At 36.0% G+C, this 22,776-nt stretch overlaps 1 protein-coding gene across 1 annotated transcript; it reads left to right on the forward strand.

Moving 5' to 3' along the window:
* The first annotated feature begins 2,593 nt into the window (after window positions 1–2,593).
* On the forward strand, window positions 2,594–17,199 carry ZNF148 (zinc finger protein 148). Its single transcript, XM_010021879.1, has 6 exons — window positions 2,594–2,923; window positions 4,152–4,277; window positions 7,284–7,407; window positions 8,072–8,155; window positions 14,198–14,316; window positions 14,664–17,199. The coding sequence occupies exons 1-6, from the start codon at window positions 2,594–2,596 to the stop codon at window positions 16,254–16,256; spliced, it is 2,376 nt and encodes a 791-aa protein (XP_010020181.1). The 3' UTR covers window positions 16,257–17,199.
* Window positions 17,200–22,776: the final 5,577 nt, after the last annotated feature.

Consider the following 22,776-nt stretch of genomic DNA (forward strand, 5'->3'; position numbering starts at 1 on the left):
TTGAAACTCTGAGGAGTCAGAACATCCTGTCTGTCAGCCTTCCTATGATATATTCAGACATTTAGAACCAGTCACAATAGAGAACAGGGACAAATGTTCTCTCACTTTCAAGTTGTACAACAGGAGTTGCTACCAGAAGATGTTAATGGGCTTTTTTGGGTTTTTTTGATTATTTGTAGGGGTGTGTGGTGGGTTGGTTTGTTCCTTTCTTTGTTTTTAAGAAATTGAGTGAATTTTACTTTCAGAAGGTTAAGAACTAATAGTGGTATTTGAAACAAAATATAATGTAAGAGATCTTTTCCAGCTGTTTCTGCTGATGGCTTGCATTCCTAGCAAGTACTCTAGGATCTCACCTGATGAAAGACTGCTGTTTATTTTCTAAACTTAGTGTAGTTTCATATTAAAAAAAAAAAAAAATCTTCACAAATGTTTGAGAAGAGATTTGAGAAGAGATTTGAGAATTTTCAAAATATTTTCCGGGTGAAGAATAGTTCTTGGAAAGTGATGAAATGGATCAAGCTGAAAGTTGAAATTTACCCATTTCATGTGCATTTGTTTGATCCAGTCTTTTTGCATGTTGGCCAGCTGTTAAACTGGCAGGGGGCTATGGTGGTGCAGTTCTACAGGGTGATGGCCCTGCCAGTTCTAGGCAGAGAGACTTGATTTCTTTGGTTATAAGTCGTCATCGAGAGCTGCAGGAAAAGCAGCATAGCCTCTGGCCTAAAACTTGAATGGAGATGGAGTCTTTCAGTGTGCAGCACTCTGAGGGGGTCAGAATTTGAAGCTGATAACTAACAGTATACCAACATCACATCTCTATCATAATTCTGAATGCATCAAAATCGTAACACTCCCCGTGAGACCCATCTTACGCTTTGGCTACCCCTGCTGTGTGTTGTCCAGCTCCACTGTGCCTCTGCTCTCATCTCTGTGTCTGCTGTAGCCTTTGTGTAGTCTTTGCTCTCCAGTTGTGGGAACATAGCGGGATGGAGGGAGGATGTCTGTCTGTCTGTCTGTCTGTCAGGAGTAGACCAGAGCATTGTGGAATGGGTAGGAGTTATGGGCCTGGGAAATACGGTGAAGAAAGCTGACTGCTGTGACTAGACAGCCAGTAGAAGCCAGTAAGACAGCCTCCTGCCAAGGAGGAGAAGAGCCTTAAGACTGTCTTGCATATATAATAGTAAGTAGAATAAGAAGATGCTGCCAATTTCAGCTTCACAAAAGCCTGCCACCCTGTGTTAAAAAACAATTAATGTTATGACATTTGTTGGGATATCGTGATTTTATACCTGTGTGCCATAAGTCAGTGTAATGGTATTGCTATTCATGACTGGAATTCGTATTTCCTGACTAATGCTCCTGCTTAGTGGGTGTGAAAGTGAATGCCTTTTCTATAAACACAGTTAACACACTTGACCTCTCCATAATCTTTATTTGACATATACCTTAAGCCAGAAAGCTGTGTTTTCATGGAATCATAGAATGGTTTGAGTTGGAAGAGACCTTTCAAGGTCATCTAGTGTCGTGTTGATCCCCCCACTACTAAAAGCAAGGACACCTTCAACTGAATCAGGTGGCTCAGAGCCCTGTCCAGCGTGATCTCAAATGTTTCCATGGATGGGGCATTCGCCTCCTCTCTGAGCAACCTCTTCCACTGCCTCACCACCCTCAGAGTAAAGAATTTCTTCCTTACCTCTAGTCTGAATCTACCCTCCTTTAGTCTAAAACCATTACCCCTTGTCCTGTCACCCTGCTAAAAAGTTTGCCCCCATCTTTCTTTAGGCCCCCTTCAAGTATTGAAAGGCTGCTCTAAGGTCTCCCCAGACCCTTCTTTCTCTAGGCTGGACAACCCCAACGCTCTCAGCCTGTCTTCAGTTGAAGAGGTGCTTCAACTCTCTGACCATTTTAATGGCCCTCCTCTGGACTTGCTCCAACAGGTCCATGTCTTTCCTATGCTGGGGACCCCAGGGCTGAATGCAGTACTGCAGGTGGGCTCTCACCAGAATGGAGTAGAGAGGGAGAGTGTTCTCCCTTGACCTGCTGGCCATGCTTCTTTTGATGCAGCCCAATTTTCTGTCACTTGTGGTGGATATAAAGATGTTCCGGCAGCTACAGTATGCCCTGCGGTAGTAGCAGTGAAAGGGCACTTAAAGGACAAGCAAGTAGGAAGAACACGACCAATATGAAAGAAGCATTTGTAAAAGGCTGTCAAAATGGAAAAAGGGAGCAGAGTAAAAAGGGCACACAGAAAAAAAAAAACCAAGTGATTTCTAAGGAATGAGAAGGAAGAATTATCTATTGCTTAATTACCAGAATTTTGCCAGTAATCAGAAGGCACTTTGATTTGAAACTTTTTATTTGAAAGTATTTAATTGTGTACCCATGCATGTATGTGAAGGGAGAATCTTTTCATGTTGAACCAAGATATCCAACTTTTAGCTTTTATTCAGCTGTCAGTTTTAGGAGTGCATGTGTGTACGATGAATGCTGACTGAGTTCTTAGAAAATGTTTCTAAGAAAAAAATTTTAAGAAAGAGCACCAATTGTAGATGTTTACTATTAAAACTTTCTTTGTAGGTTATTGCACTTAAGAATGAACATTGAAGACAAGCTGGGAGGATTATTTCTTAAATGTGGTGGCATAGACCAGATGCAGTCATCCAGGGCTATGGTAGGGATGGGTGCAGTATCTGACCAGTCTGGAGTGTCGGGAGAACGGCAAGAGGCAGTGCTTCAAGATCGGACTATGGCGCACCAAGAAATTCTTGCAGCAGATGAAGTGTTACAGGAGAGTGAACTTCGACAGCAAGAGATGATTTCACATGATGAACTCATGGTCCATGAGGAGACGGTAAAAAATGATGATGACATCGATACGCAAGATAGACTTCCTCAAGGGCTGCAGTATGCTGTTAATGTCCCTGTAAGCAATTTCTTTGTGAAATATTGGAGAAATTACTAGGAAGCTTGATCTGGTAGTCTAATCCTACTCTGGCAAGAATCTATTAATTTCTTGTTTGGATTTTGATTATCAAAATATTTATGAATGCTATTTACGAAAATGTCATTTGCCTCTGGCCGTGGATAAATTTGCCAATTAAGTATAATCTTTCAGTATCTGTTTTATAAATATTTTATAAGCAGGCTGTTAGCCATAGAATTAATGCGTTAAAATATGCTCTTTTAAATATATTTAATGTTCAAGGGTAACTACAAACCAGAATAAATAGCATTATTAAAAGGTGCATACTGTTTATGCTGTTCATAGTACTATTTAGTTTCTTTTGCTGTAGGAAGCATCTTGCATGTTTTCAACGTATGTGGACGCTTAGCAATTGCATTCACACTGCAGGTTGGACTGTGACACTTCATACATGACCATAAATATGCCCTTCCTTGATATCTGATAGAAGGTGTACCTCAGCTTTCCCAGAGAGAATGTAGATGACTTCCTTCTGAAAACAGCGTCTGGTGTAATGCAGCACATCATCACTGTTACCCTTCAAACATAAAGGAGAGTTACCAGGACTTTAAAATTAGATAGCCATATACACGAAGAATAATCTTCAGAAAGGTAGCATTGTTAAAACACTACTCTGTTAGATCAGGTGCTTGAGGCGTTAGAAAACAATGTAAGAGTATCATGCTCTTTATTAAAGTTTACATTAGGTCAAGAATTTTTTTTACCCCAAAACTTCAATAGTACTGTTCTTTTTTTTTTTTTTTTTTTCTTAAAAAAGAAACCAAAACAACTTCTGTCTTAAATATATAATAAACTATTCTGTTAAATCTTGCATTGACAACAACACGGACTAAAGTAAAATAGGTGTGAAAACCTGGATGGTTTTACAGATGGAAGTGATTTTAATATGAGAACTGATCTCAAAATCACCACAGGTCAGGAGGAAGAAAGACCTTGGGAGATGAATGAAGGGATACATCAAAATGTCACTGTAGAAATTAACTATGCCCTTTTTTTATTTAAGATACTTCTTACTCCTTTCACTTAAATTTCTGAAAGAATGAAGCCACAAGATTAATTCCCTTAGAAAAAGGTTTTCTGTTTCAGCAGTTTGTCATCTTCTAAAATTGAAAAATTGCTTTTCTGTAGTGAGAACCTTACCTGAAACTGGCACTTGGTATCTTAACAGATCAGTGTAAAGCAAGAAATTACCTTTACTGATGCATCTGAACAACAGAAACGAGACAAAAAACAAATACGAGAGCCAGTAGATTTGCAGAAAAAGAAGAAAAGAAAACAGCGTTCACCAGCAAAAGTAAGACATTGATTTGGCAAAACCAAGATTAAAAGAACCTGAAGATTTGGTTGACTATGACTAATTTCATTATTGAAGTAGTTAGGCTGGAAATTGTTTGTTTGCTCAGTAAAGATGCAGCTCTGAAGTTCACCAGAGACCCAAAACAAAACCTGATATAACAGTGTTTTTCTTTGAACTCTTTTTAGCAACATGAACCCTTGACATATTTTAACATCTGTCTCTCCAGGCAGTTCTCTCTCCAAATAATTTTTTTTTTAAATTATGAGTCAGTAGCTTTGTATACAATTTATAAATCATTACTCTGTATCTATCTAATAACAGTTGTGCTTTTCTGTGAGCCTGATAATATTATATGCTTCATGCATAGTAGCTAAAAGATTTTAAAAAGATATCTAAAATGGTAGTTTTGAAAATTCTAAAAAGTTTACTAATATATAAAAAATAATTTACCAGTAGGGAATATTCCTGTGGTCATAATCATCTTCATATATGTATTTCTTTATATCAAAAGATTCTTACCATAGCTGCTGGTTTGTTACTTCAAAATTTCTTTTGTAGATCCATTCATGAAGAGTATGTATCCCTGTATGTCTGAAAACAATTTTCTTCTATTGAGATGCACTTCAGATAAAACCAGAATCTTTTCACCTCATGAGGTAGCAGTGTTATATCTTTTAGTAATTCCCCAAATCAGTATTAATCTTCAGACTTAAAATAGAGCATATACAGGCTGCTCTGATAGGCAAAAATCAGTTATATATTATCATGCAGCAGCATTAAAAGAAGCTTACTCTGAAATCAATCCAGACTGTGTGTACATTGAAGGAAAATTCACCTGAATGCCAAGAAAAACACCCCAACCTCCTTTTTGTTGGCCTAGGAGTGGGACCCTTCAGTCCTCCTCAAAGCACTGTCAAATGAGGTTGCATCTGTAGTATTCTTGGAAAGTTGAGAAATTGTTTCAGATTGGGTGTGGAAGCGAGTTCCAAATCCTGTGCATCGCTTTGGTAGAAGAAGATCTAGGTTGAGTACGTCCACAGATCACTTCCATGGAAACATGGCAAGGTAGGAGAGGCATGTGTCTCTCTTTCTACAGACGTGTACTTGCATGCTTCCTTTTTATCTCCCAATCTGTCAGTGTTAGTCTTTTGAGATGACAAAAGATTGAAAAATGATCAGAAGAATCATTAAACAGGTTCTTTTTCAGACTCTCTTCCTATTTTTTCAAAATTAGCAGAGGAGAAAGGCAGAAGGAAGCTGAAGGGCTGACATAGGTGAGACCCTTACTGCAGTTTGAGTTAGCATTCCCAGAGCAATGGGGTTGATTTTCTATCCAGAGAGCAGCTGGGACTTTTACAAATGGAAGTCAATTAACATACTGAAACATCTTAAATTTTATATTAATGTAGTCATCAATAAAAAGTCATCAGCTTTTATCCTGTGTACTTTTCCTCTTCCATGCACACACACACTCACACACATACATGCTTGCGCACACACACTTAACACCACATACATACATAAAAGCTTTTTTGTTGCTTTTACTAGGAAAACTGCACTGACAAAGTTATCTTCCTTCATTTAAGAGGTGGTACAATGAATAGATGCAGTAGAAGAGCCCAGGGTTAGGGTAACTGTGAAATTAAGTGTATTTTCTACACAATTATTCAAAAATTTCAATATACAAGAAGCATTTCATAACATGTATTCAAATTTAAAGAACCAGTCAGTGTTTCATTAGCTGTACATTGTTACAGAACAGAGTTTTTGTAATTGTCTGTATCTGTGACTTATTGGAGCTGTAACATACCAGTCTTACAAACGTATGAATGTGCTTGTCCTTCAGAGTGAATGCACGAGAATCTGTTAGCTTGAGACTTGCTCTTGCTAAGTTTTCATGCAGTAGAGTTAAAATTTTAAGTAGATCCTATAGTATTTGCTACTATTGCAGAAATACTGTTTCAGTTATTGACTCTCCTTCTCATCACTGTCATTATCATAAAGCCTAAACCATCATAGCTAATCAAATTGAAGATGTGTTTCCCCAGCAAACTTTTATTTTTTGTTAATAACAAGGGACTAAACTGTTTTATTTAAGGTCATTTAAGCTCTTTATAGTTTTGTTTCCAGTTAAGTAAGACCTTTGAAAATGTAATTTGTTTGCTGGTTTTCTTATTCTCTTGCCAGAGATAGTAGAGAGTTTGGGGTTTGGGCTTTTTCTTTTTGACATATTAGAGAAATTTTGTGATGAGCTTTATTGAATAAGGTAGATATGGTGCAAATTTTTTCATTTAAGTTTTTAACTATATATGAAAATAGCAGCTTTGTTTGACAGCAAAGCAATTGGGGGTGGCAAGTTGAATTCGTCAAGGAGATGCTCCAATATGTATATTGAGTGAGCAATACTTTTAGTGAAAAACCTGAAAGGGGAGAAGAATACTGCTATTGTCTTGGTTGTTTGGCTTTCGGGTTTTCCTTTTTAAAATACGATTCTGCTTCTGAGACTGTTGGTATTATGTAGATGTAGATAATTTGTATGACTCTCCTGGATAAGTTTTAACGCCTTTTAGCAAACATTTACAGTTGTGACTTGAAAAAAATAATACAAAGTTTCACTTTTATTTTAAAATATGACCATCCGTGGTTCAGTGCCCAGAGGTGGTTTGGTTACTTTGTGTCCTTTCCAACAGACGGACAAAGTAAACAGTAGCATATAAAGTAACCCAGCTGTGAATAGGGGAGCTCTAAGCTGATTTTCCATGAGCTGCTTTTGTTTCTGTCCTGTTGCGGTATCTCTTAATACAAAACGAGATACAAGTTGGATTGGACTGCAATTGGAAACATATACTAAAATCCTAACATATAGCCTTGTAGAAATCAGAATTGTTTTACCTGAAATTCTTTAATTTCTGCATCGAAACAATTAATGTGTTTTTTTTTTTGTAGTTAATAAGACATCTTTAGAGGGTAGTGTGAGAACAAATTTTACTCTTTTTAAAATAGATCCTTACAATAAATGAGGATGGATCACTTGGTCTGAAAACCCACAAATCTCATGTTTGTGAGCATTGCAATGCTGCCTTTAGAACCAACTACCATTTACAGAGACATGTCTTCATTCATACAGGTACTGCTTGACTTCAAATTTGTCTTTTCTACTATATAAAGAGTTGTTTACTTGTGTTAACAATGTTTTCAGCTCTATGCGATTTTCAGTTTTAAGAGTGTAGCTAACTTGGCATCTAAGCTTAGAGATTCCATGCACCAAAGTGTCAAAAGAATACCAGAAAAAAAAAAAACAACGTATGTTTAATGCACTGAAGACCTAACTGTTTACAAGGTTTCTTTTCTTTCTTTATCAGAAAGTAAAGGGTTGACTTGTAGCCTAAGTGCCAAAATTGACCCCTTTGTAAAATGTGCTCCGGCTGCTTATTTGCCTGATGAGGTATCTCTCTGGTTCGGAGAAGTGAAAAAGGTACTTACCATTATAACAGTTTGCCAGTATCCTGAATACAGTCTTATGCCAGCATCTTAATTGGTCTTGTTCATGAGGAAATTACAGCCATTTGAGATCACACTTCCGTGCTAGTCTTAATGTGACTCTTAGGATCATGGAAGGAATTCTGCAGTTCATATACTTAGTAAGGCTAATGTTTTTTGGTACTAGAGTATTTTTGGAATTTGCTCAGATGCTGGTTTTTTAACAGACTTTTTAATATTCCTCAAAAGTAGTTATCAGAAACAACAGTGTGTAGTTATTAACTTATGGATGTGGAATTATATTGTTCAAGGTGAAAAACCATTTCAGTGCAGTCAGTGCGACATGCGTTTCATACAGAAGTACCTGCTACAGAGGCATGAGAAGATTCATACTGGTGAGTATAGTGCCTTGAGTATCTTTACTGGCGTGCTTAAAAACTGTTTCCCCACTCAGGCAAGGTTTCTGGTAATAAGTATGCAGCCTAAAACCCTGTTGTAGTTTGTTTTAACTTAACAGCTGTCATAAAACTTTAAAAAATAAATTAGTTTTGTGCTTTCAACTTGCTCCACTTTTCTTTGGCTGTAAACTCTAGTAAGCAAATCTGAAAGTAGTATTCTATAAAGAACTCCTGAGTAACAAACCCTGAAGTTTGTGCATTCACAGAAGTCAAAGTTTGTTAAGCAGTTCTATCTTTTGTTGTATCAAGTTAATTCAGATAATGGGGACTTCCAAATTATATTTCAGTAGATTTATTTATTTATTTTGGAATTTGATGGAAAAGTGCCAGGACTAAAATGGCCAAAATGCCTAACCCCAGAGGTATTAGTATCAGCTTTACTTCTCACCTTCTTTTTTTGATTTTGGTTTGTTTGTTTGTTTGGGGTTTTTTGTTGTGGGTTTGTTTTTTCTTTTTTTTTACAAAGCTTTAATTCAGAACTGTTCTAAAAATAAGAGCCTTAGTTTAAAAATATGCAATATCGGTCAAATAAGGCCCAAAGTTTTAAGCCAAAGAGAATTATAGTTGTTTATTTTTTTATCTTTTTGCACTGCACAAAACCACATTCTTTGACAGGTTTGGCTTCATTGGGTTTTTGGCATTTTGGTGCATGGCCTTTCAATCCCTCTTTAAATATTTTGTAATATGGTCCCTTTGGACTAGATGCCAATTTCTCAGCCTCTTTTTCAGAAAAGCAGAGCTGGTGAATGTGCACAATGTTTCTTGGCTGTAGCATTTAAATGGATATGAAAGCTACTAACATGCAGTGCAGTGTGTGCATGTGTAAGAGTTGAGAGGGAGAAAAACTCTGCAAGATGAATTTTCAGAGCAGTGTACAGGGAGTTACATGCACAAATGCCCTGTTGTTTATGGGATTTTTGTATCCTAGGTTGCCATGAGTCCAGACTAAGTAGGTTTCCTTCAGCCAGTCAGCCACAGAAGAGTCCTCCATTCTTCTGTCCAGAGTCTTTGTTGTGCTCCTAGTCTTTCCTCTGGCTCTGAATTGGTGAACCATGCTGCCTTCACTTTGTGTAGATACTATTCTTGAAAAGAATGCTCATTCACTCTCTTCCATCTATCTGGCCAGCTCTTCCCCCTTTACCCCCCAAAAAAAGGCAAAAATTTAAGTGCAGTCTTCATGTTTTTCGGATTATTTTCTTTCAATTTTTTTTTTTTTTTTTAAATGAGGATTATTCCCTGTACGTGGCTTTGAAAATGAGAGTCTGGGTGATACAGTTAATTAACACTTCACTGCAAATATTTTATAAACAGATTTAATTATATTTTTTAATTCAACTTCCAGCTCTAATGGGAATCTTGCATTGATCGTAAGCTTTGGAGGGAGGGGGTGGTGGGATTGCAGGGTTTTTTCCCAGCTCTTGCATATATACTAGTCTTCGTTTAGCAGGGAAAAAGGTACCATTTAACAAATTAACCATATTGTTATCTAACTTTTTTAGATAACTATGTTTTCCTCCTTTCCTCAGCATCCTGAGATATATTTGGTTGTTTCTCAGGAAATTGAAGATTGTGCTTGTGTTTTAAATCGTTGAATTACAGGTGTTTTCCTAGGTGACAGCTAGTAGGTGGTTAGGAGAAAACATAAAGCCCAGTGTCCACGAGGGGATAAAACTTTTTTGAAGTCCATTTAGTTAGCAAGTATTTGACCACTGCTTAATTTTTGGCTTTGCCTAGTTACAGTGAGGCTAATTGGCATTCTACGTACCTGTCTGTGCTTTCAATTGTATATGACAAAATTCATTACTGGGCCTTAGCTGTTTCTGTAGCATTACTCTGTTGTTTAGGACTGCATAATGGAACCCATCCAGAACAGCTGAATTTTCAGCTTGCTTCTCTCACCAGAAGGTGAGCAGTGGGTCTGTGTTTCACTTTGATGGAAATAAAATGAAGCTCTCTTTGTATTATTTGTACTTTTTAAGAAATATTCCGTATAAATTCAATACTGTGAGATTTTTTTCTTTTTATTTAGCATTTTTGTCTCTCTGTATAACCACTTTTAACACCAACTTTTGCACAGTCTTCAAAGCCCTGATAAAGAACAGAATGATTCTTATTCTTTTAAAGATGTTTATCAAATTTTCCGGTTTGTTTTACCCCCATCGAAGACAGTGGTAACACTCAGAAACCCCATTTTATGCCTGTTACAAGCCCTGAACTTACAGGTGCTCCAGCTAGTTCCAGTGTGATTTGAATTTGGTTTTCTGAACCACTCCTTCAAAGGAAATGTTATGAGGGAGTTAGGAAGCAATCAATGAACAGCTTTATTCTGTGTAAATAATTAAATAGTTGCATCTAAAAGCAGACATTGCATTAAGGCAAAATTCACTTACTAGAAATAATTGTATGTTGAGGAGGGCAGCAGTGCTAGAACCCTGCTGCTAAACTTGTCGCTAATGATACAGAAAATTGCTATGTCAGTTGTAAGAGAGGCAAGAGTTGCTGGTACACAAATATTTTCATATTTTGAGTTTACTAGGCTCACAAAGATGCTGAATGGTTTTGGTTTTGTTTTGGTTTGTTTTTTTTCTTCAAATATGTCTGCTCTCTTTTTGCTTACGGATGTGTCTATACACCTTACCCACTCACACATTCATGTGTCCTAATTCTGTAGCCCACCCTACTTCCCATTTTAAACACAAAAAATGACATTACATTTAAAAAAGAATAAAGCAACACTGGGGTTAATGATTCAAGCGCCTTCTTATTCAGTCATGCTGCTTTTTTATGGCATTCTTTGGTATTTTGTAATTTGTATTTTCTCTGGTTAGATTCTTAAAATGCCTGGGGGTTTATAATTGTTATAGCCTTCATACATACAGTATTTGTACTACACTTTATAAATAGTTCTATTGCTCAGTTTTAATAGATTTCCAACGAAGACACAAAACATAGGCTGTTTTCGAGAACACTGCATATAATTATTATTTTGTATTTTTAAATTTTGACCTTTTTTCTACACCTGATTCTTTCCCACTCACCAAGGCATTTCAGAAAAATATCTCCTGGGTTCTCCCTGCATTAGAAAAAGGTTGTTATTAATGATCTCCATTTGCGATAGATCCTCTCTGAAAAGTGCAACAAAATTGCAGAAGGCATATGAAGCTTCAGGCTTCTGCTAGAGAGAAGTTATTATAGGAAGCATATCTCTATATTAATTTTTAATCTTTTTCTCTTGTGAAGATTAAAGCAAAAATTAAGTATGGTATCAGTTGCACAAAGTGTTTCTTAATCTTACTTCCAGAGTGTTCTGGAATTCTACGGAAAAATACTATTTTCTATGTTGTGCTGAAATTCAAGGGCAGTGTCCCAAAACTTTTCTTCCTGTTAAGGCATGGCTAGCAGTGGTACTGATGTACCACCATGTACTCTCAAAGTCTCCAAAATAATTGTTGGTGGTAATATGGTACAACGAAAAACCTTAGAACCCCTCTTTGGCCCTATTTAAGCCTTGGATTGGGAATAGGTAGCTGGGAGAATCTTCTGCCAGCAAATAGCCAGCTTGAGCAGACAAATGTTAAGGAAGTCTGTGACCATTCATTTGCAGAAATGGGTATAAGGCTTAAGGTAAGTGCATTAATGAAGTGCTCTTCATTTTCTTGGATAGCAGGATAAATAACTCCTTAGAGGGCAGTTCAAACCTAGAACAAGACTGAGCTGTCTTGCTTCTCTGTCATGTTTTGGCTTCCCTAAGGCTCAGGAGAGCTTTAAATCCAAACAGCTGATCCTTTCTCTTAAAAAATAAAATAAAATAAAATTCTAAGATAGCATGAAAGCAAACTTCCAGACAGTGTAAGGAGGGTTGTTTGCAGGGGCAATTTAAAAGAAACACAAAGTAGAATAGTGGGGCAAAGGGAAAGAAAACAGTAAGTAACAAGGATTAAGTATTTGTATTTGAAAATGGAAGAGTTCCTGTGTATTAAACAAGGACAATGAGACCTAAACATCTTGGCTCATCTTCTTTAAAAATGAAGACAAGGATCGGAATTTGAAAAAACTGAGAAAGTCTCAACAGGCTTGGTGCAAGTAAAGCACTGCAGTAGTAAAGGTGCATAGTAAATAAAGAGAACATGAAGAATGAAACTGGAGTTGAAAGTTTAAGAAATAGGCCAGAGAGGAAGATGTGTTTGTAGACAATACATGAGAGGATTATGTGGTAGGCCCTATAATTTATAATGGGTGCTGAAAAAAAACCCAGAATTTTACAGTTATTAATAAGCAAGAAATGGTAAAAATTAGTCTTCGACTAATGTGAAAGAAGACTTAGAATGCTGAGGTTGTGAGCCTACAGAAAAAACTGATAGAAGCTGAGAGATCTTAGGAGAGGAGATAATTTGATTTAGGAGAGAATAAATTGGAATATTTCATCCAAGAAATGGACTTGCTGAGAAGCCACATGGAGAGGTAAGAATTAATAATTGGAGATAAGGCATAGGCTTAAAAGGTAGAGATCTAGAAATAGTTTGGAATTAAGAAGGTTGAAACTCTGGGCATTAATGAGCTGACTAGGAGCAAATGTGTGAGTGATACAGATATTTTCCATTCTAGTTTCTATAAATACCTGTATCTTATTTTAAGGTACCGTATTTCCTTTTGTAGAAGGATGGCTAAATACCTCTATTCTAAATGGAAAAGATACACTCTAACAACATTGTAAATAATAAAATAAAATGTATTAACATTTTGTATTTAGTTAGTATTAAAAATGTAATAAATTATCTCATAAAATATTCTTAATAATAAAACTACCTCAGAAAAATAGAAATAGTCAGCATATTTCTGGAAACAAAAGATAGATGGTATATAGCCCCAAACCCAGTGCAGTATGGTATCAGAACAAAGAGGATATTGACAGATGCTGCCAAGACAATCCAGTTCAAAAATATTTCATAGTAAATATTAATGTTGTTCAGGATGAGTTCTATTAAATAATAGTGAACTTCTGTAAAAGCAAACCTAACTTTTCAATGCACTTAGTCTTTGTAGGGTTTGTCAGAGAAACGTAGAAAACAAAAATACTGGAGGGAAGATGTAAGACAAAAGGTTGTTTTGTTTGTTGTTTTTTTTTTTTTTTTTAAAGAGTTACTCCAGGTTCTGAAAGGACCTTTAAGGATAGCTTCAGAGCTTCTTTGAGAGGAAAAATTAGGGGGAAACCGAAAATGAATTCAAGGCAGTGAATATTGTCTGAACAAATATTTCATGAAAATAAAAAAATAGACCCCAACCTAAGCAAACAGAAAAACCTGTAAGGATGCAAATGCCAGTTCAGCTGCAGAGGTGTCTTGTTTTCAGCTTAATTTTTAAAATATTTTAAAAATCTTTTAACTCATAATTAAAAAATAAATACGTAAATTTGGATTCCAACCAAAATAGTTATTATTAGAGCAGTTATTTCAATACTACATACAGGTAAAGGAAAAAATATGGAAAGTACAGAGCACCCTACAGAAATGTAAAATTAAAAGCTTGGAAATGCATAATTCTCTTCTAGAAGGGATGGGTTCGAATTAACGAGTTGGTGAGAGGTTTGAGGTATTTTTATACAGTCATCTGTCCTAAAAAAAATATTATGCAGCAGCAGTTCAGGAAAGCTGTCCTTGCAGTTCTTCATTTATAAGGTTTAAAACAGATACCTGCACCTACATTAGAAAGAGGGGGCAAGAATTTAGCTTTAAAGGTGGTCACTGCTTTGGGGTGGTTTTCTTCAGTGTAAAAGCTTAAAGTAAATTAGAGACATTAGCTACAGAGTACTGGGAAAACAGTGATGTGAGCAAGCTGTATATTGTTTTTCATAGCAACAGCCTAAATCCTCTTCTTTATTATGTTTAATAGAGAATATAATATTTGAGCTGGTAATTGTATGGAAGAACATCAATTTTTTTTTCTTTTTTTAGATTAACATTGCTATGTGTTTTTTATCAGGTGAAAAGCCATTTCGTTGTGATGAATGTGGTATGAGGTTTATTCAGAAGTATCACATGGAAAGGCACAAAAGAACGCATAGTGGAGAGAAGCCTTACCAGTGTGAATATTGTTTGCAGGTAAGATGACTTAGTAAAATCTATCACAGTTGCAAAACAAAACACCAGCCAATTCCCAAGCAGTACAGATAGGACTTTCTCCAGGTGTTGTGGTCATGAGCATGCAAATAAACATATAACGAATGTTTTTTCTGTTAAGGTGTGTGGTCTTGGTGCACAGGTGGAGCAGAGTCACAACTGTCTGCTTGATTTTACTCATTACATACTGGTTTTTGACACTTTATTAGAAATCAGGAAAGTAGATGAATTATCAAGTAAATTAGTTAAAAAGAAAGGTTTCTTTTCAGCAGTATGTTTTCCGAAAATTATAATAATTATTAATAATAAAATAAAATAATCTTTTGCAGTATTTCTCCAGGACTGATCGTGTGCTCAAACATAAACGTATGTGCCATGAGAACCGTGACAAGAAACCGAACAGAAGTGCCACCAAAGTTGGCTTCTTGCCATCGGAGGAAGATTCTGGTTTCTCTACGCCTATGAAAGACAGCTCCTTGCCAAAGAAAAAGAGGCAGAAAACAGAGAAAACAAAATCTGGGGATAAGGACAGTGCAGATAAATTGGAACAGAAGAAGGACAAAAATGACTATTTGCCGTTGTATTCTTCTAGTACTAAAGTAAAAGATGAATATATGGTAGCGGAATATGCTGTTGAGATGCCACATTCTTCAGTCAGTGGAACGCACTTAGAAGAAGCAAACTCTGGAGAAATACACCCACCTAAGCTTGTTCTCAAAAAAGTTAACAGCAAGAGGAGTCTGAAACAGCCACTTGAGCAAAGTCAAACCATTTCACCTTTATCTACATATGAAGACAACAAGGTTTCAAAGTATGCCTTTGATCTTGTGGATAAGCAAAGTTTGCTGGACTCTGAAGGTAATGCTGACATTGATCAAGTTGACACATTACAGGAAGGGCCCAGTAAGCCTGTGCACAGCAGCACTAATTATGATGATGCAATGCAGTTTTTAAAGAAAAAGAGGTATCTACAAGCAGCTAGTAATAACAGTAGAGAATATGCCTTGAATGTAAGTACCATAGCATCTCAACCTTCAGTAACGCAGGCAGCTGTGGCCAGCGTCATTGATGAAACTGCTACAGCCTCAATATTAGACACACAGGCACTGAATGTTGAAATTAAAGGTAACCATGACAAAAATGTCATTCCGGATGAGGTACTGCAGACTCTGCTAGATCATTATTCACACAAGGCTAATGGACAACATGAGATATCTTTCAGTGTGGCTGACACTGAGGTGACTTCCAGTATATCAATCAATTCTTCTGAAGTATCTGAGGTCACCCAGTCTGAAACAGTTGGAACAAGCTCTCAAGCTTCCTCATCAGATAAAGCTAGTATGTTACAAGAATATTCAAAGTTTCTACAACAAGCTTTGGACCGTACTAGCCAAAATGATGCCTATTTGAACAACCCGAGCCTTAATTTTGTGACTGATAACCAGACTCTTACAACCCAGCCAGCATTTCCTTCCATGGAGAAGGTCTACACGTCTATACCCGTCAATAGCTTTCGATCGGGAATGAACTCTCCGTTAAGAACAACTCCAGACAAGTCTCATTTTGGACTAATTGTTGGTGACTCGCAGCACCCTTTTCCCTTTTCAGGTGATGAGGCAAATCATTCTTCTTCCTCCTCTACACAGGACTTCTTGGATCAAGTAACTTCTCAGAAGAAAGCAGAGGCACAGCCTGTTCATCAAGCATATCAAATTAGCTCCTTTGAGCAGCCCTTTAGAGCTCAATACCATGGGGCAAGAGCTGGAATATCATCTCAGTTTAGCACTGCCAATGGACAGGTGAACCTTCGGGGACCAGGGACAAGTGCTGATTTCCCAGAATTTCCCTTGGTGAATGTAAACGATAGCAGAGCTGGGATGACTTCTTCACCTGATGCCACAACAGGCCAGACTTTTGGCTGAGAAACCTTTGTAAATAATACTGGCACTTTAGAACACATTTGTCAAAAGGGGGTTGCTCTGTATAAGATGGAGTTCTGTACAGCTTTTAAGAGCGCTATGTTAAAACAAAACTAAGCTGATATTAGCAAGACCAATAACTGCTTTTTTTTTTTTTTTTTTCTTTTATTTCTTTTTTGGTTAGTCAACAGTTGTTGAACTGCCTGATGTTGGTGCCCTTATCAAAAGCAGTTTATTATTCACTTGTTTGAATCCAGGAACATATTTTACCTTCTATGAAATTTTAAATAAACAAAATCCCCAGGTAAGACTTTCCCCCATGATTGTTTCCTTACTGGTTTCCTTCTATGCTTTGGGAGGACAGCTTATTGTCTGACACTATTCATATTGTCATTTCTAAGCTTCTCAGCATAGTCATTGCTCTTCAGCAGGGAATCAACATGTGCTAAACACACAGAATAAACATGGTTCGAAGTCAAGCAAATATGGCTTTAAAAGATGGCATTTGCTAAAGAAATAATCCTTTTCCCATCTCTCTCAAAAATAATTGTAGACCATGTGCCCTTTTATTTATGCTTTGCATTACCTTGAGTTGTGTTTGGAGGAAAAAATTATTTCTGATAGACTACTATTTAAAAGTCTGATTAATTTAAAATATTTTAAACACTTTTTTTAAGCAAAATGCCTAACTGCTAAAGCCTTTACTTCATTCCTGAAGTAATGTGTATTTCTTTGTACAGCTGAATCTAGATGTAACTTTTTAATGACTTTTTCATACGCAGATATCAAGATTCTGAAGTTTTAGTTAAAATACTCTGTAGATGACATTCCCAACTGCATAATGCTTACACAAATTGTGTATTCCAGAATTTAAAAGCTTAATTGTACATTACCCTACATACTCATAATGATTAACATAAGGCACTTAGTCAACTTTATAGTTTTGGTTTCTCAAAAAATAAAACCATTTTTAGGTTTGATACGGTTGCATCATTTTCATCTCATACAGTAATTCTCTTCAGTATACCTGAGATTGGGTACTCTTAGCTTCTGTAAAAACCGTTCTAATTCTCCTTCTAGAATTTGGCAATTCAGATCATTAAATTTATTGAAGTATCCCTGAAAGCTGAAGAAGTGGGCATTCAAATTCCCTACCTTTTTAGCGTTTGCTTAGTGAAAGTCATTACAATTTTACCAACCAGAACTGCTGAATAATGCTAGTGAACAGGATTTCTTTTTCCAGCATAGGCAAGTGATCAGAAGTTTTTGTTGCATTTCACCATATAAATAAACTACCAAGTTTATCCCTGTACCATGAATATGTTTTTTTGAATAGTACTTTGTCTTGAAGTATACAGTATGGTACGATAAGTAGTTCTGTGTGCATTTTTAAGGTGGTAATATTTGAGTAGCATAACTATTGTATAGTTTAAGTTAACAAGTTACAGATTTTTGAACTGTATGTTCATTCTTTTGCACCTTCCCTAAAGGGACACTGTCTGGTAGTTTAAGGCAGTTTAAGCCTAATTTAGGCTGATTAACCAGGGAAAAACACACACACACATGTATATATATATATATATAGGTATGTATGTATATGGTGGTTGTGTTTCTTTTTTAAATAGGATTGCATACATCCTTTTATAGCACTATTGCTAGGTGGTATCTCTCAGATGAAGCCATCAGCTAGGAGAACAGACTGCGTCTCAAGGGGCTAAAAACATCCTTCTTTTAAGAAAGGACTTTAGAAGGTCATATAACAGTTACCACCTCTTCCCAAAGCAGTAGCAGTATTTTTCTTAATTTTCATTACTAGGAAACTTATCTGTCTCTTTTCCCTTATGGTAGCACTATTTCAGCACTTCCTTCACCTGGTACAGTTGAGGGAGAAAGTATGTTTATTATCCATAGCTTGCTTCTTATACTGACAAGAAATAAAATTTATGTAAACTTCTTACTTAATACTTTTGTATAACAAAACAGGTTCTGTTTTGATTCATTGATCCTGTGTATAATATAGGAAGGTGTTTCAGTGTGCTATGACTTGCCAGTAATTTTGTCTGAGTATTTGGCCCTGAGTTGCGAAGAATGAGCATCAAGGGAGAAAAGTAAATTTCTTATGGATTATTAATGATATGTGTAAAGAAATTTCTTTAAAGGATATTTTAAAACTGGTTCATGTCTCTCTGTTTTTCTTCCTTTATGGTCAGTTTGGTTTTTTTTGACTTTCCATTCTGTGTTGCACAGACACAATACATCTGGCCCCAATATCCCTTGAAGCCACCTCTTGCAATACACATTTCATTTTCAGTGTTTCATTTCAATGACGTCCTAGCTTGTGCTGCCTGATAGTACTGTGTTGGCATTTTTGTTCTAATGACCTGTTGCTGCAAGTAGATGGCCATTAATAGTACTATTTGTTAAAAACAACAAGCAGCAAAAGCTTAAAAAAAAAATTAAAAAAAAAAAAAATGCTAGATGATTACTGCACTTCTCTGGCCTCATAGGAAGGTCAGAGGAATAAAGCCTCCTTCTCCCTAAGGAGATTGACTCAGCTTTGTTTTAAAAAGTTACTGCATTGATAGTTTGCTGTGAGAAAGTGATTGAGGAGTAGGAAGGAGTAGCTCTCACTCCATGCCATCTTCACACTTAGGAATCACTTCCTGGGGTATGTGAGGGAGCAAAGCTCTCTTGGCTTCCAAGAGTGAAGGAACTTGATCTTGCCCAGAACAAAGTGGCACTCACCTGAGGAACTGTTATTCCTTATGTCACAGCTGAGCCATTACAGCTCTACTCCGTGCCTTAGGACAGGTGTTAAAGTCCCTGTCTAGCCCACAGGGACTGTCTCATAGGATTCTTCCACATGTACAGTTAAAGCAATGGTGTGAGTAGTTAATCCACTGCTACTTGAAGCTTTCTGTACTGCAGGAGATTACCAACTGTACAGCAATGATGTCCTGAGCATATGCCCTTTTATTATGAAATAAGTGTGTGTAGTTCTGGGAGGTTTAACTATATAGGAAGTTCTTGCTTGTTAATGATTACGTTATTTAATAACATTTTCCACTGCAGCTGTTTTGCTGCTTTTAATCTGCTACAGAGTCACACTCTTCATTTTGATCTGGTCTGTGCTCATTTTTATTAGTCTTCCATGTGTATCTGGGAAAAAGTGACTTTGTTTTTCTGTTCATTTCATATACTGATATTGTTCAGTCAGTCCACATAAAGCTGGGGTGAACGTTTATATTCTACAAAGCTGACAACAGATGCTCTTACTTAAAGGTTATGCAAGCACTGAGAGTGTGTGTGTGTGTGTGTTTGTGTGTGTGTAAAGTGGATTTTTTTTGGGGATATCTCCTAGTGATAGAGCAATGATGATTTTAAGAAGGAGGAAATTAATGACATTTATTACTAACCTATATATATATATGCAATACATATATATATACACACACATATTAATAGGCCATATTTTGGTCCTAAATTACTTGACAGTGTCCCTTTTAGCATGAACCCTTTGATACGTTTTACCATTAATATAACAGACAATGGAGGAATCATCTTGTAATGGTATACTAATAGGCATTTACATTTTCTTCATTTGATTTGAGAATGAATTAATCGTAAATTACAAGGTTTGGGGAGAAGGATTAACCATGCGTGTTACTGTATGTTGGTTTACAAATAACAACCTAAACAATTGAAATTGGGTGATAAAAGAACTATGTTTATGATCTTGTGTCTCCTAGTGTTGTCTTGTGTTTCAAGAAGAAAATAGGACAAGAAAGTATTCATGTGAAATAACACTAGTATTATTTTTAGATTATACTTGTCAATTTTTTGGATGACTGGAGCTTTTCACTGTTAATTGAGAAGTACAGTAAAATCTTGCTAATTCGCTGACCGCTAATCAGAGCATCCAATAGGTTTATACATCCCCAATGGTCTTTTCCTCACCTCTCTGCAATAGTCTAAAAAGTACTGTAGCGAGGTCTGATACTAATAATACTGTACGACTTCACCCAAGTATACTACAGAATCTATACAGGTATACTGGGAGGTAGAAGAAGTATTGAAAACTAAATTCCAGTTGTCAAAATAAATGAACAAAGTACATTTTATGATGTGACATCCTTGCTTTCATTGCCTGCTTCTTCACTATTTTCAAAATTATCATTTGTAAAGGGTTTCTAAGGCATTGCTGCGAATTATTGGGGTTCTACTGTAACTTTTGGAGTTTATTCTAAAGTATTCATGTTCTCCTATGAAAGCTTTCCACCTGGACAGATACATTATATACCATGCTTGTTCAGAATATTTTTATAGTATTTGTATCATATGTAGTAACTATTTGAAATGCACCAGAATATTTGGATGAATCCACTCTGAATTTTGCAGCATTGGACTACTTTATGTATGTATATTTGCTAACTAAATTTTCTTAGCTTTGAGAGCTTTGATCTTTTTATTCTCTGTTTGCTTGTTTTAATACCATTACAACTCAGAGGGAAAAACATAATACTCCTGGGAATCTGTTTGGAAATTCTAATGGGCAGACATATGTTTATGCAAGTCGGTACCAGTCCACATGTGAACTTTCAAATTACATGGTCGGTACTGAAGCAAAAGAATAACATTACAGTTTCCTAGTGTTAATTTTTTTACTAAAATGAAGCCTTGTAACTTTGAAAGTTCATTCAACTTATGGTAATGCATGTTTATGTTAGGCATGTAATGCATTTAGCTAAAACTCATTTTGCAAAGGACAAGTACTAAGAAAGTATTACTGCTAATGGAAAGATGTCTTTAAGTTAAAATTTAAACTTTTGTCCCGTTTTAATTTACTTTGTGTCAGGGGAATAAATTTATAGTTGCTTTTGCTCTACTTGGCATATAAAACCTTGTTTCCTTTTTAAAATTACAACTTCTGGTAGGAAACACAAACTGAAGCAAGAAAACATTTCTAAGAGTTGTTTCTTGCTTTCCTTAATCCAATGGATGGAAAGGTAATATTGTGTAAACAACATTATTTTATTTTTTTATGCAATATCATGCTGTAAATATGATTTATCAAGTAAGGATGTACCTATGATTGAATCTTTGATTCTGCACAGCTAGAGTTTATATATAAATATAAATGTGTCTTGACAATCAAGGACTTATGTCAGTCTTCCTTTTTGACGTTTCTTATTGTTATGCATTCCATTTGTTTGACTTGAGTATTTGTATTGTCTGTAAAGTATGTAATGTTTTTATAGCTTGTTTAAAAACAAAACAAAAAAGCCTGTAAATACCTACGAACTGATCACAGTACCGCTCTGTTAGAAGGCATATGATGATGTACTGGTTGTAAGCAATAATACACAACAGTGCTAACTTTACAAGTAGCATAAGGAAAAGTTCCAAAAAATACCTTTGGGAGTTAATAGCCTTGTTTGACTTAATGAATATTCTTAATAATTTTTTTATAAATAAATTCAAATGTCCTCCTGCTGGAGTATATAACATTGTTTACACAGCACAATTTCAATCACAGAGGGGACAGTCTTTAGATCTATGGCTTCATCCGTACACACTTTGAGTAAGAAATGAATGGCTTGGCTGCACTTCTGCAAGATGAGGAAGACTGCAAAAGTTGAATAGCTGTGTCTCTAAAGCATGAGAGATACTATTCTGCTTCTGTGCTGATTCCTGACAATTCCTCGCTTAAATCTGGAGTCTTTAAGTCCTGATACTGAACTGATGAGATTTGGGCCTCCAGTAGAAAGAAGTAGTTCTCTTCTTATTTGATATGCAGATAAACAGTCAACTTACAAGTCACCTCTTCATTTGAGTTGCATATTTTTCAAATTACAAGCTATAAGATGGGTTTATTCCAATAAATAATCTATATGTCAAACTTATAGTTTGAATTGAATAGATAATAGAATGTACAGAGCAGCATAACTATCTGAACAGTCACCACTGCTTTAGGACCCCCCACCCCCAATTTATAAATATATATGACCTACATTTTATAGGAAAAAAAAAAAGTTTTTAAATGCTAGTCATTTATATAATATGTGCTTTGAAGGATTTGCTAGTCCACTTCTGTCACTTTTAGTACACTGGTATCTTTTATATGTAATGTATGCTTTTTATTATTATTATTATTATTGTAGTAAAGCATTTCAGTAGGAGGAATTTTGCAACAGTATGAGGGGTTGAAATTTTCATTGTCAGAAATGAATTATACTGGACTTTGTGTAGTCTTGTCTTTTTTTTTTTTTTTTAATGCTGTCTGGCAAGGAACTTGGTATTCAGTAAAGCAAGTGACCTCCTTTTATTTTGAAGGCATACTATGTAGTGCTGAATTGGATCTGGAAATTGATGAATTTGAAGACAGAGAAATTAGTACAAAATCTAGTGTACAGAAGAAATCGTATTATGAAAACCTGATGATAGTGGAACACTGTTGCAGTGCATTTCTGATACAGTGTTATTTTCCTGAAGTCCATATGCCTTCTTTGTATTTTGATTAATT

The sequence above is a fragment of the Nestor notabilis genome, unplaced genomic scaffold (genome assembly GCF_000696875.1).
Source record: "Nestor notabilis isolate BGI_N333 unplaced genomic scaffold, ASM69687v1 scaffold8099, whole genome shotgun sequence".
Classification (NCBI taxonomy): Eukaryota; Metazoa; Chordata; class Aves; order Psittaciformes; family Psittacidae; genus Nestor; species Nestor notabilis.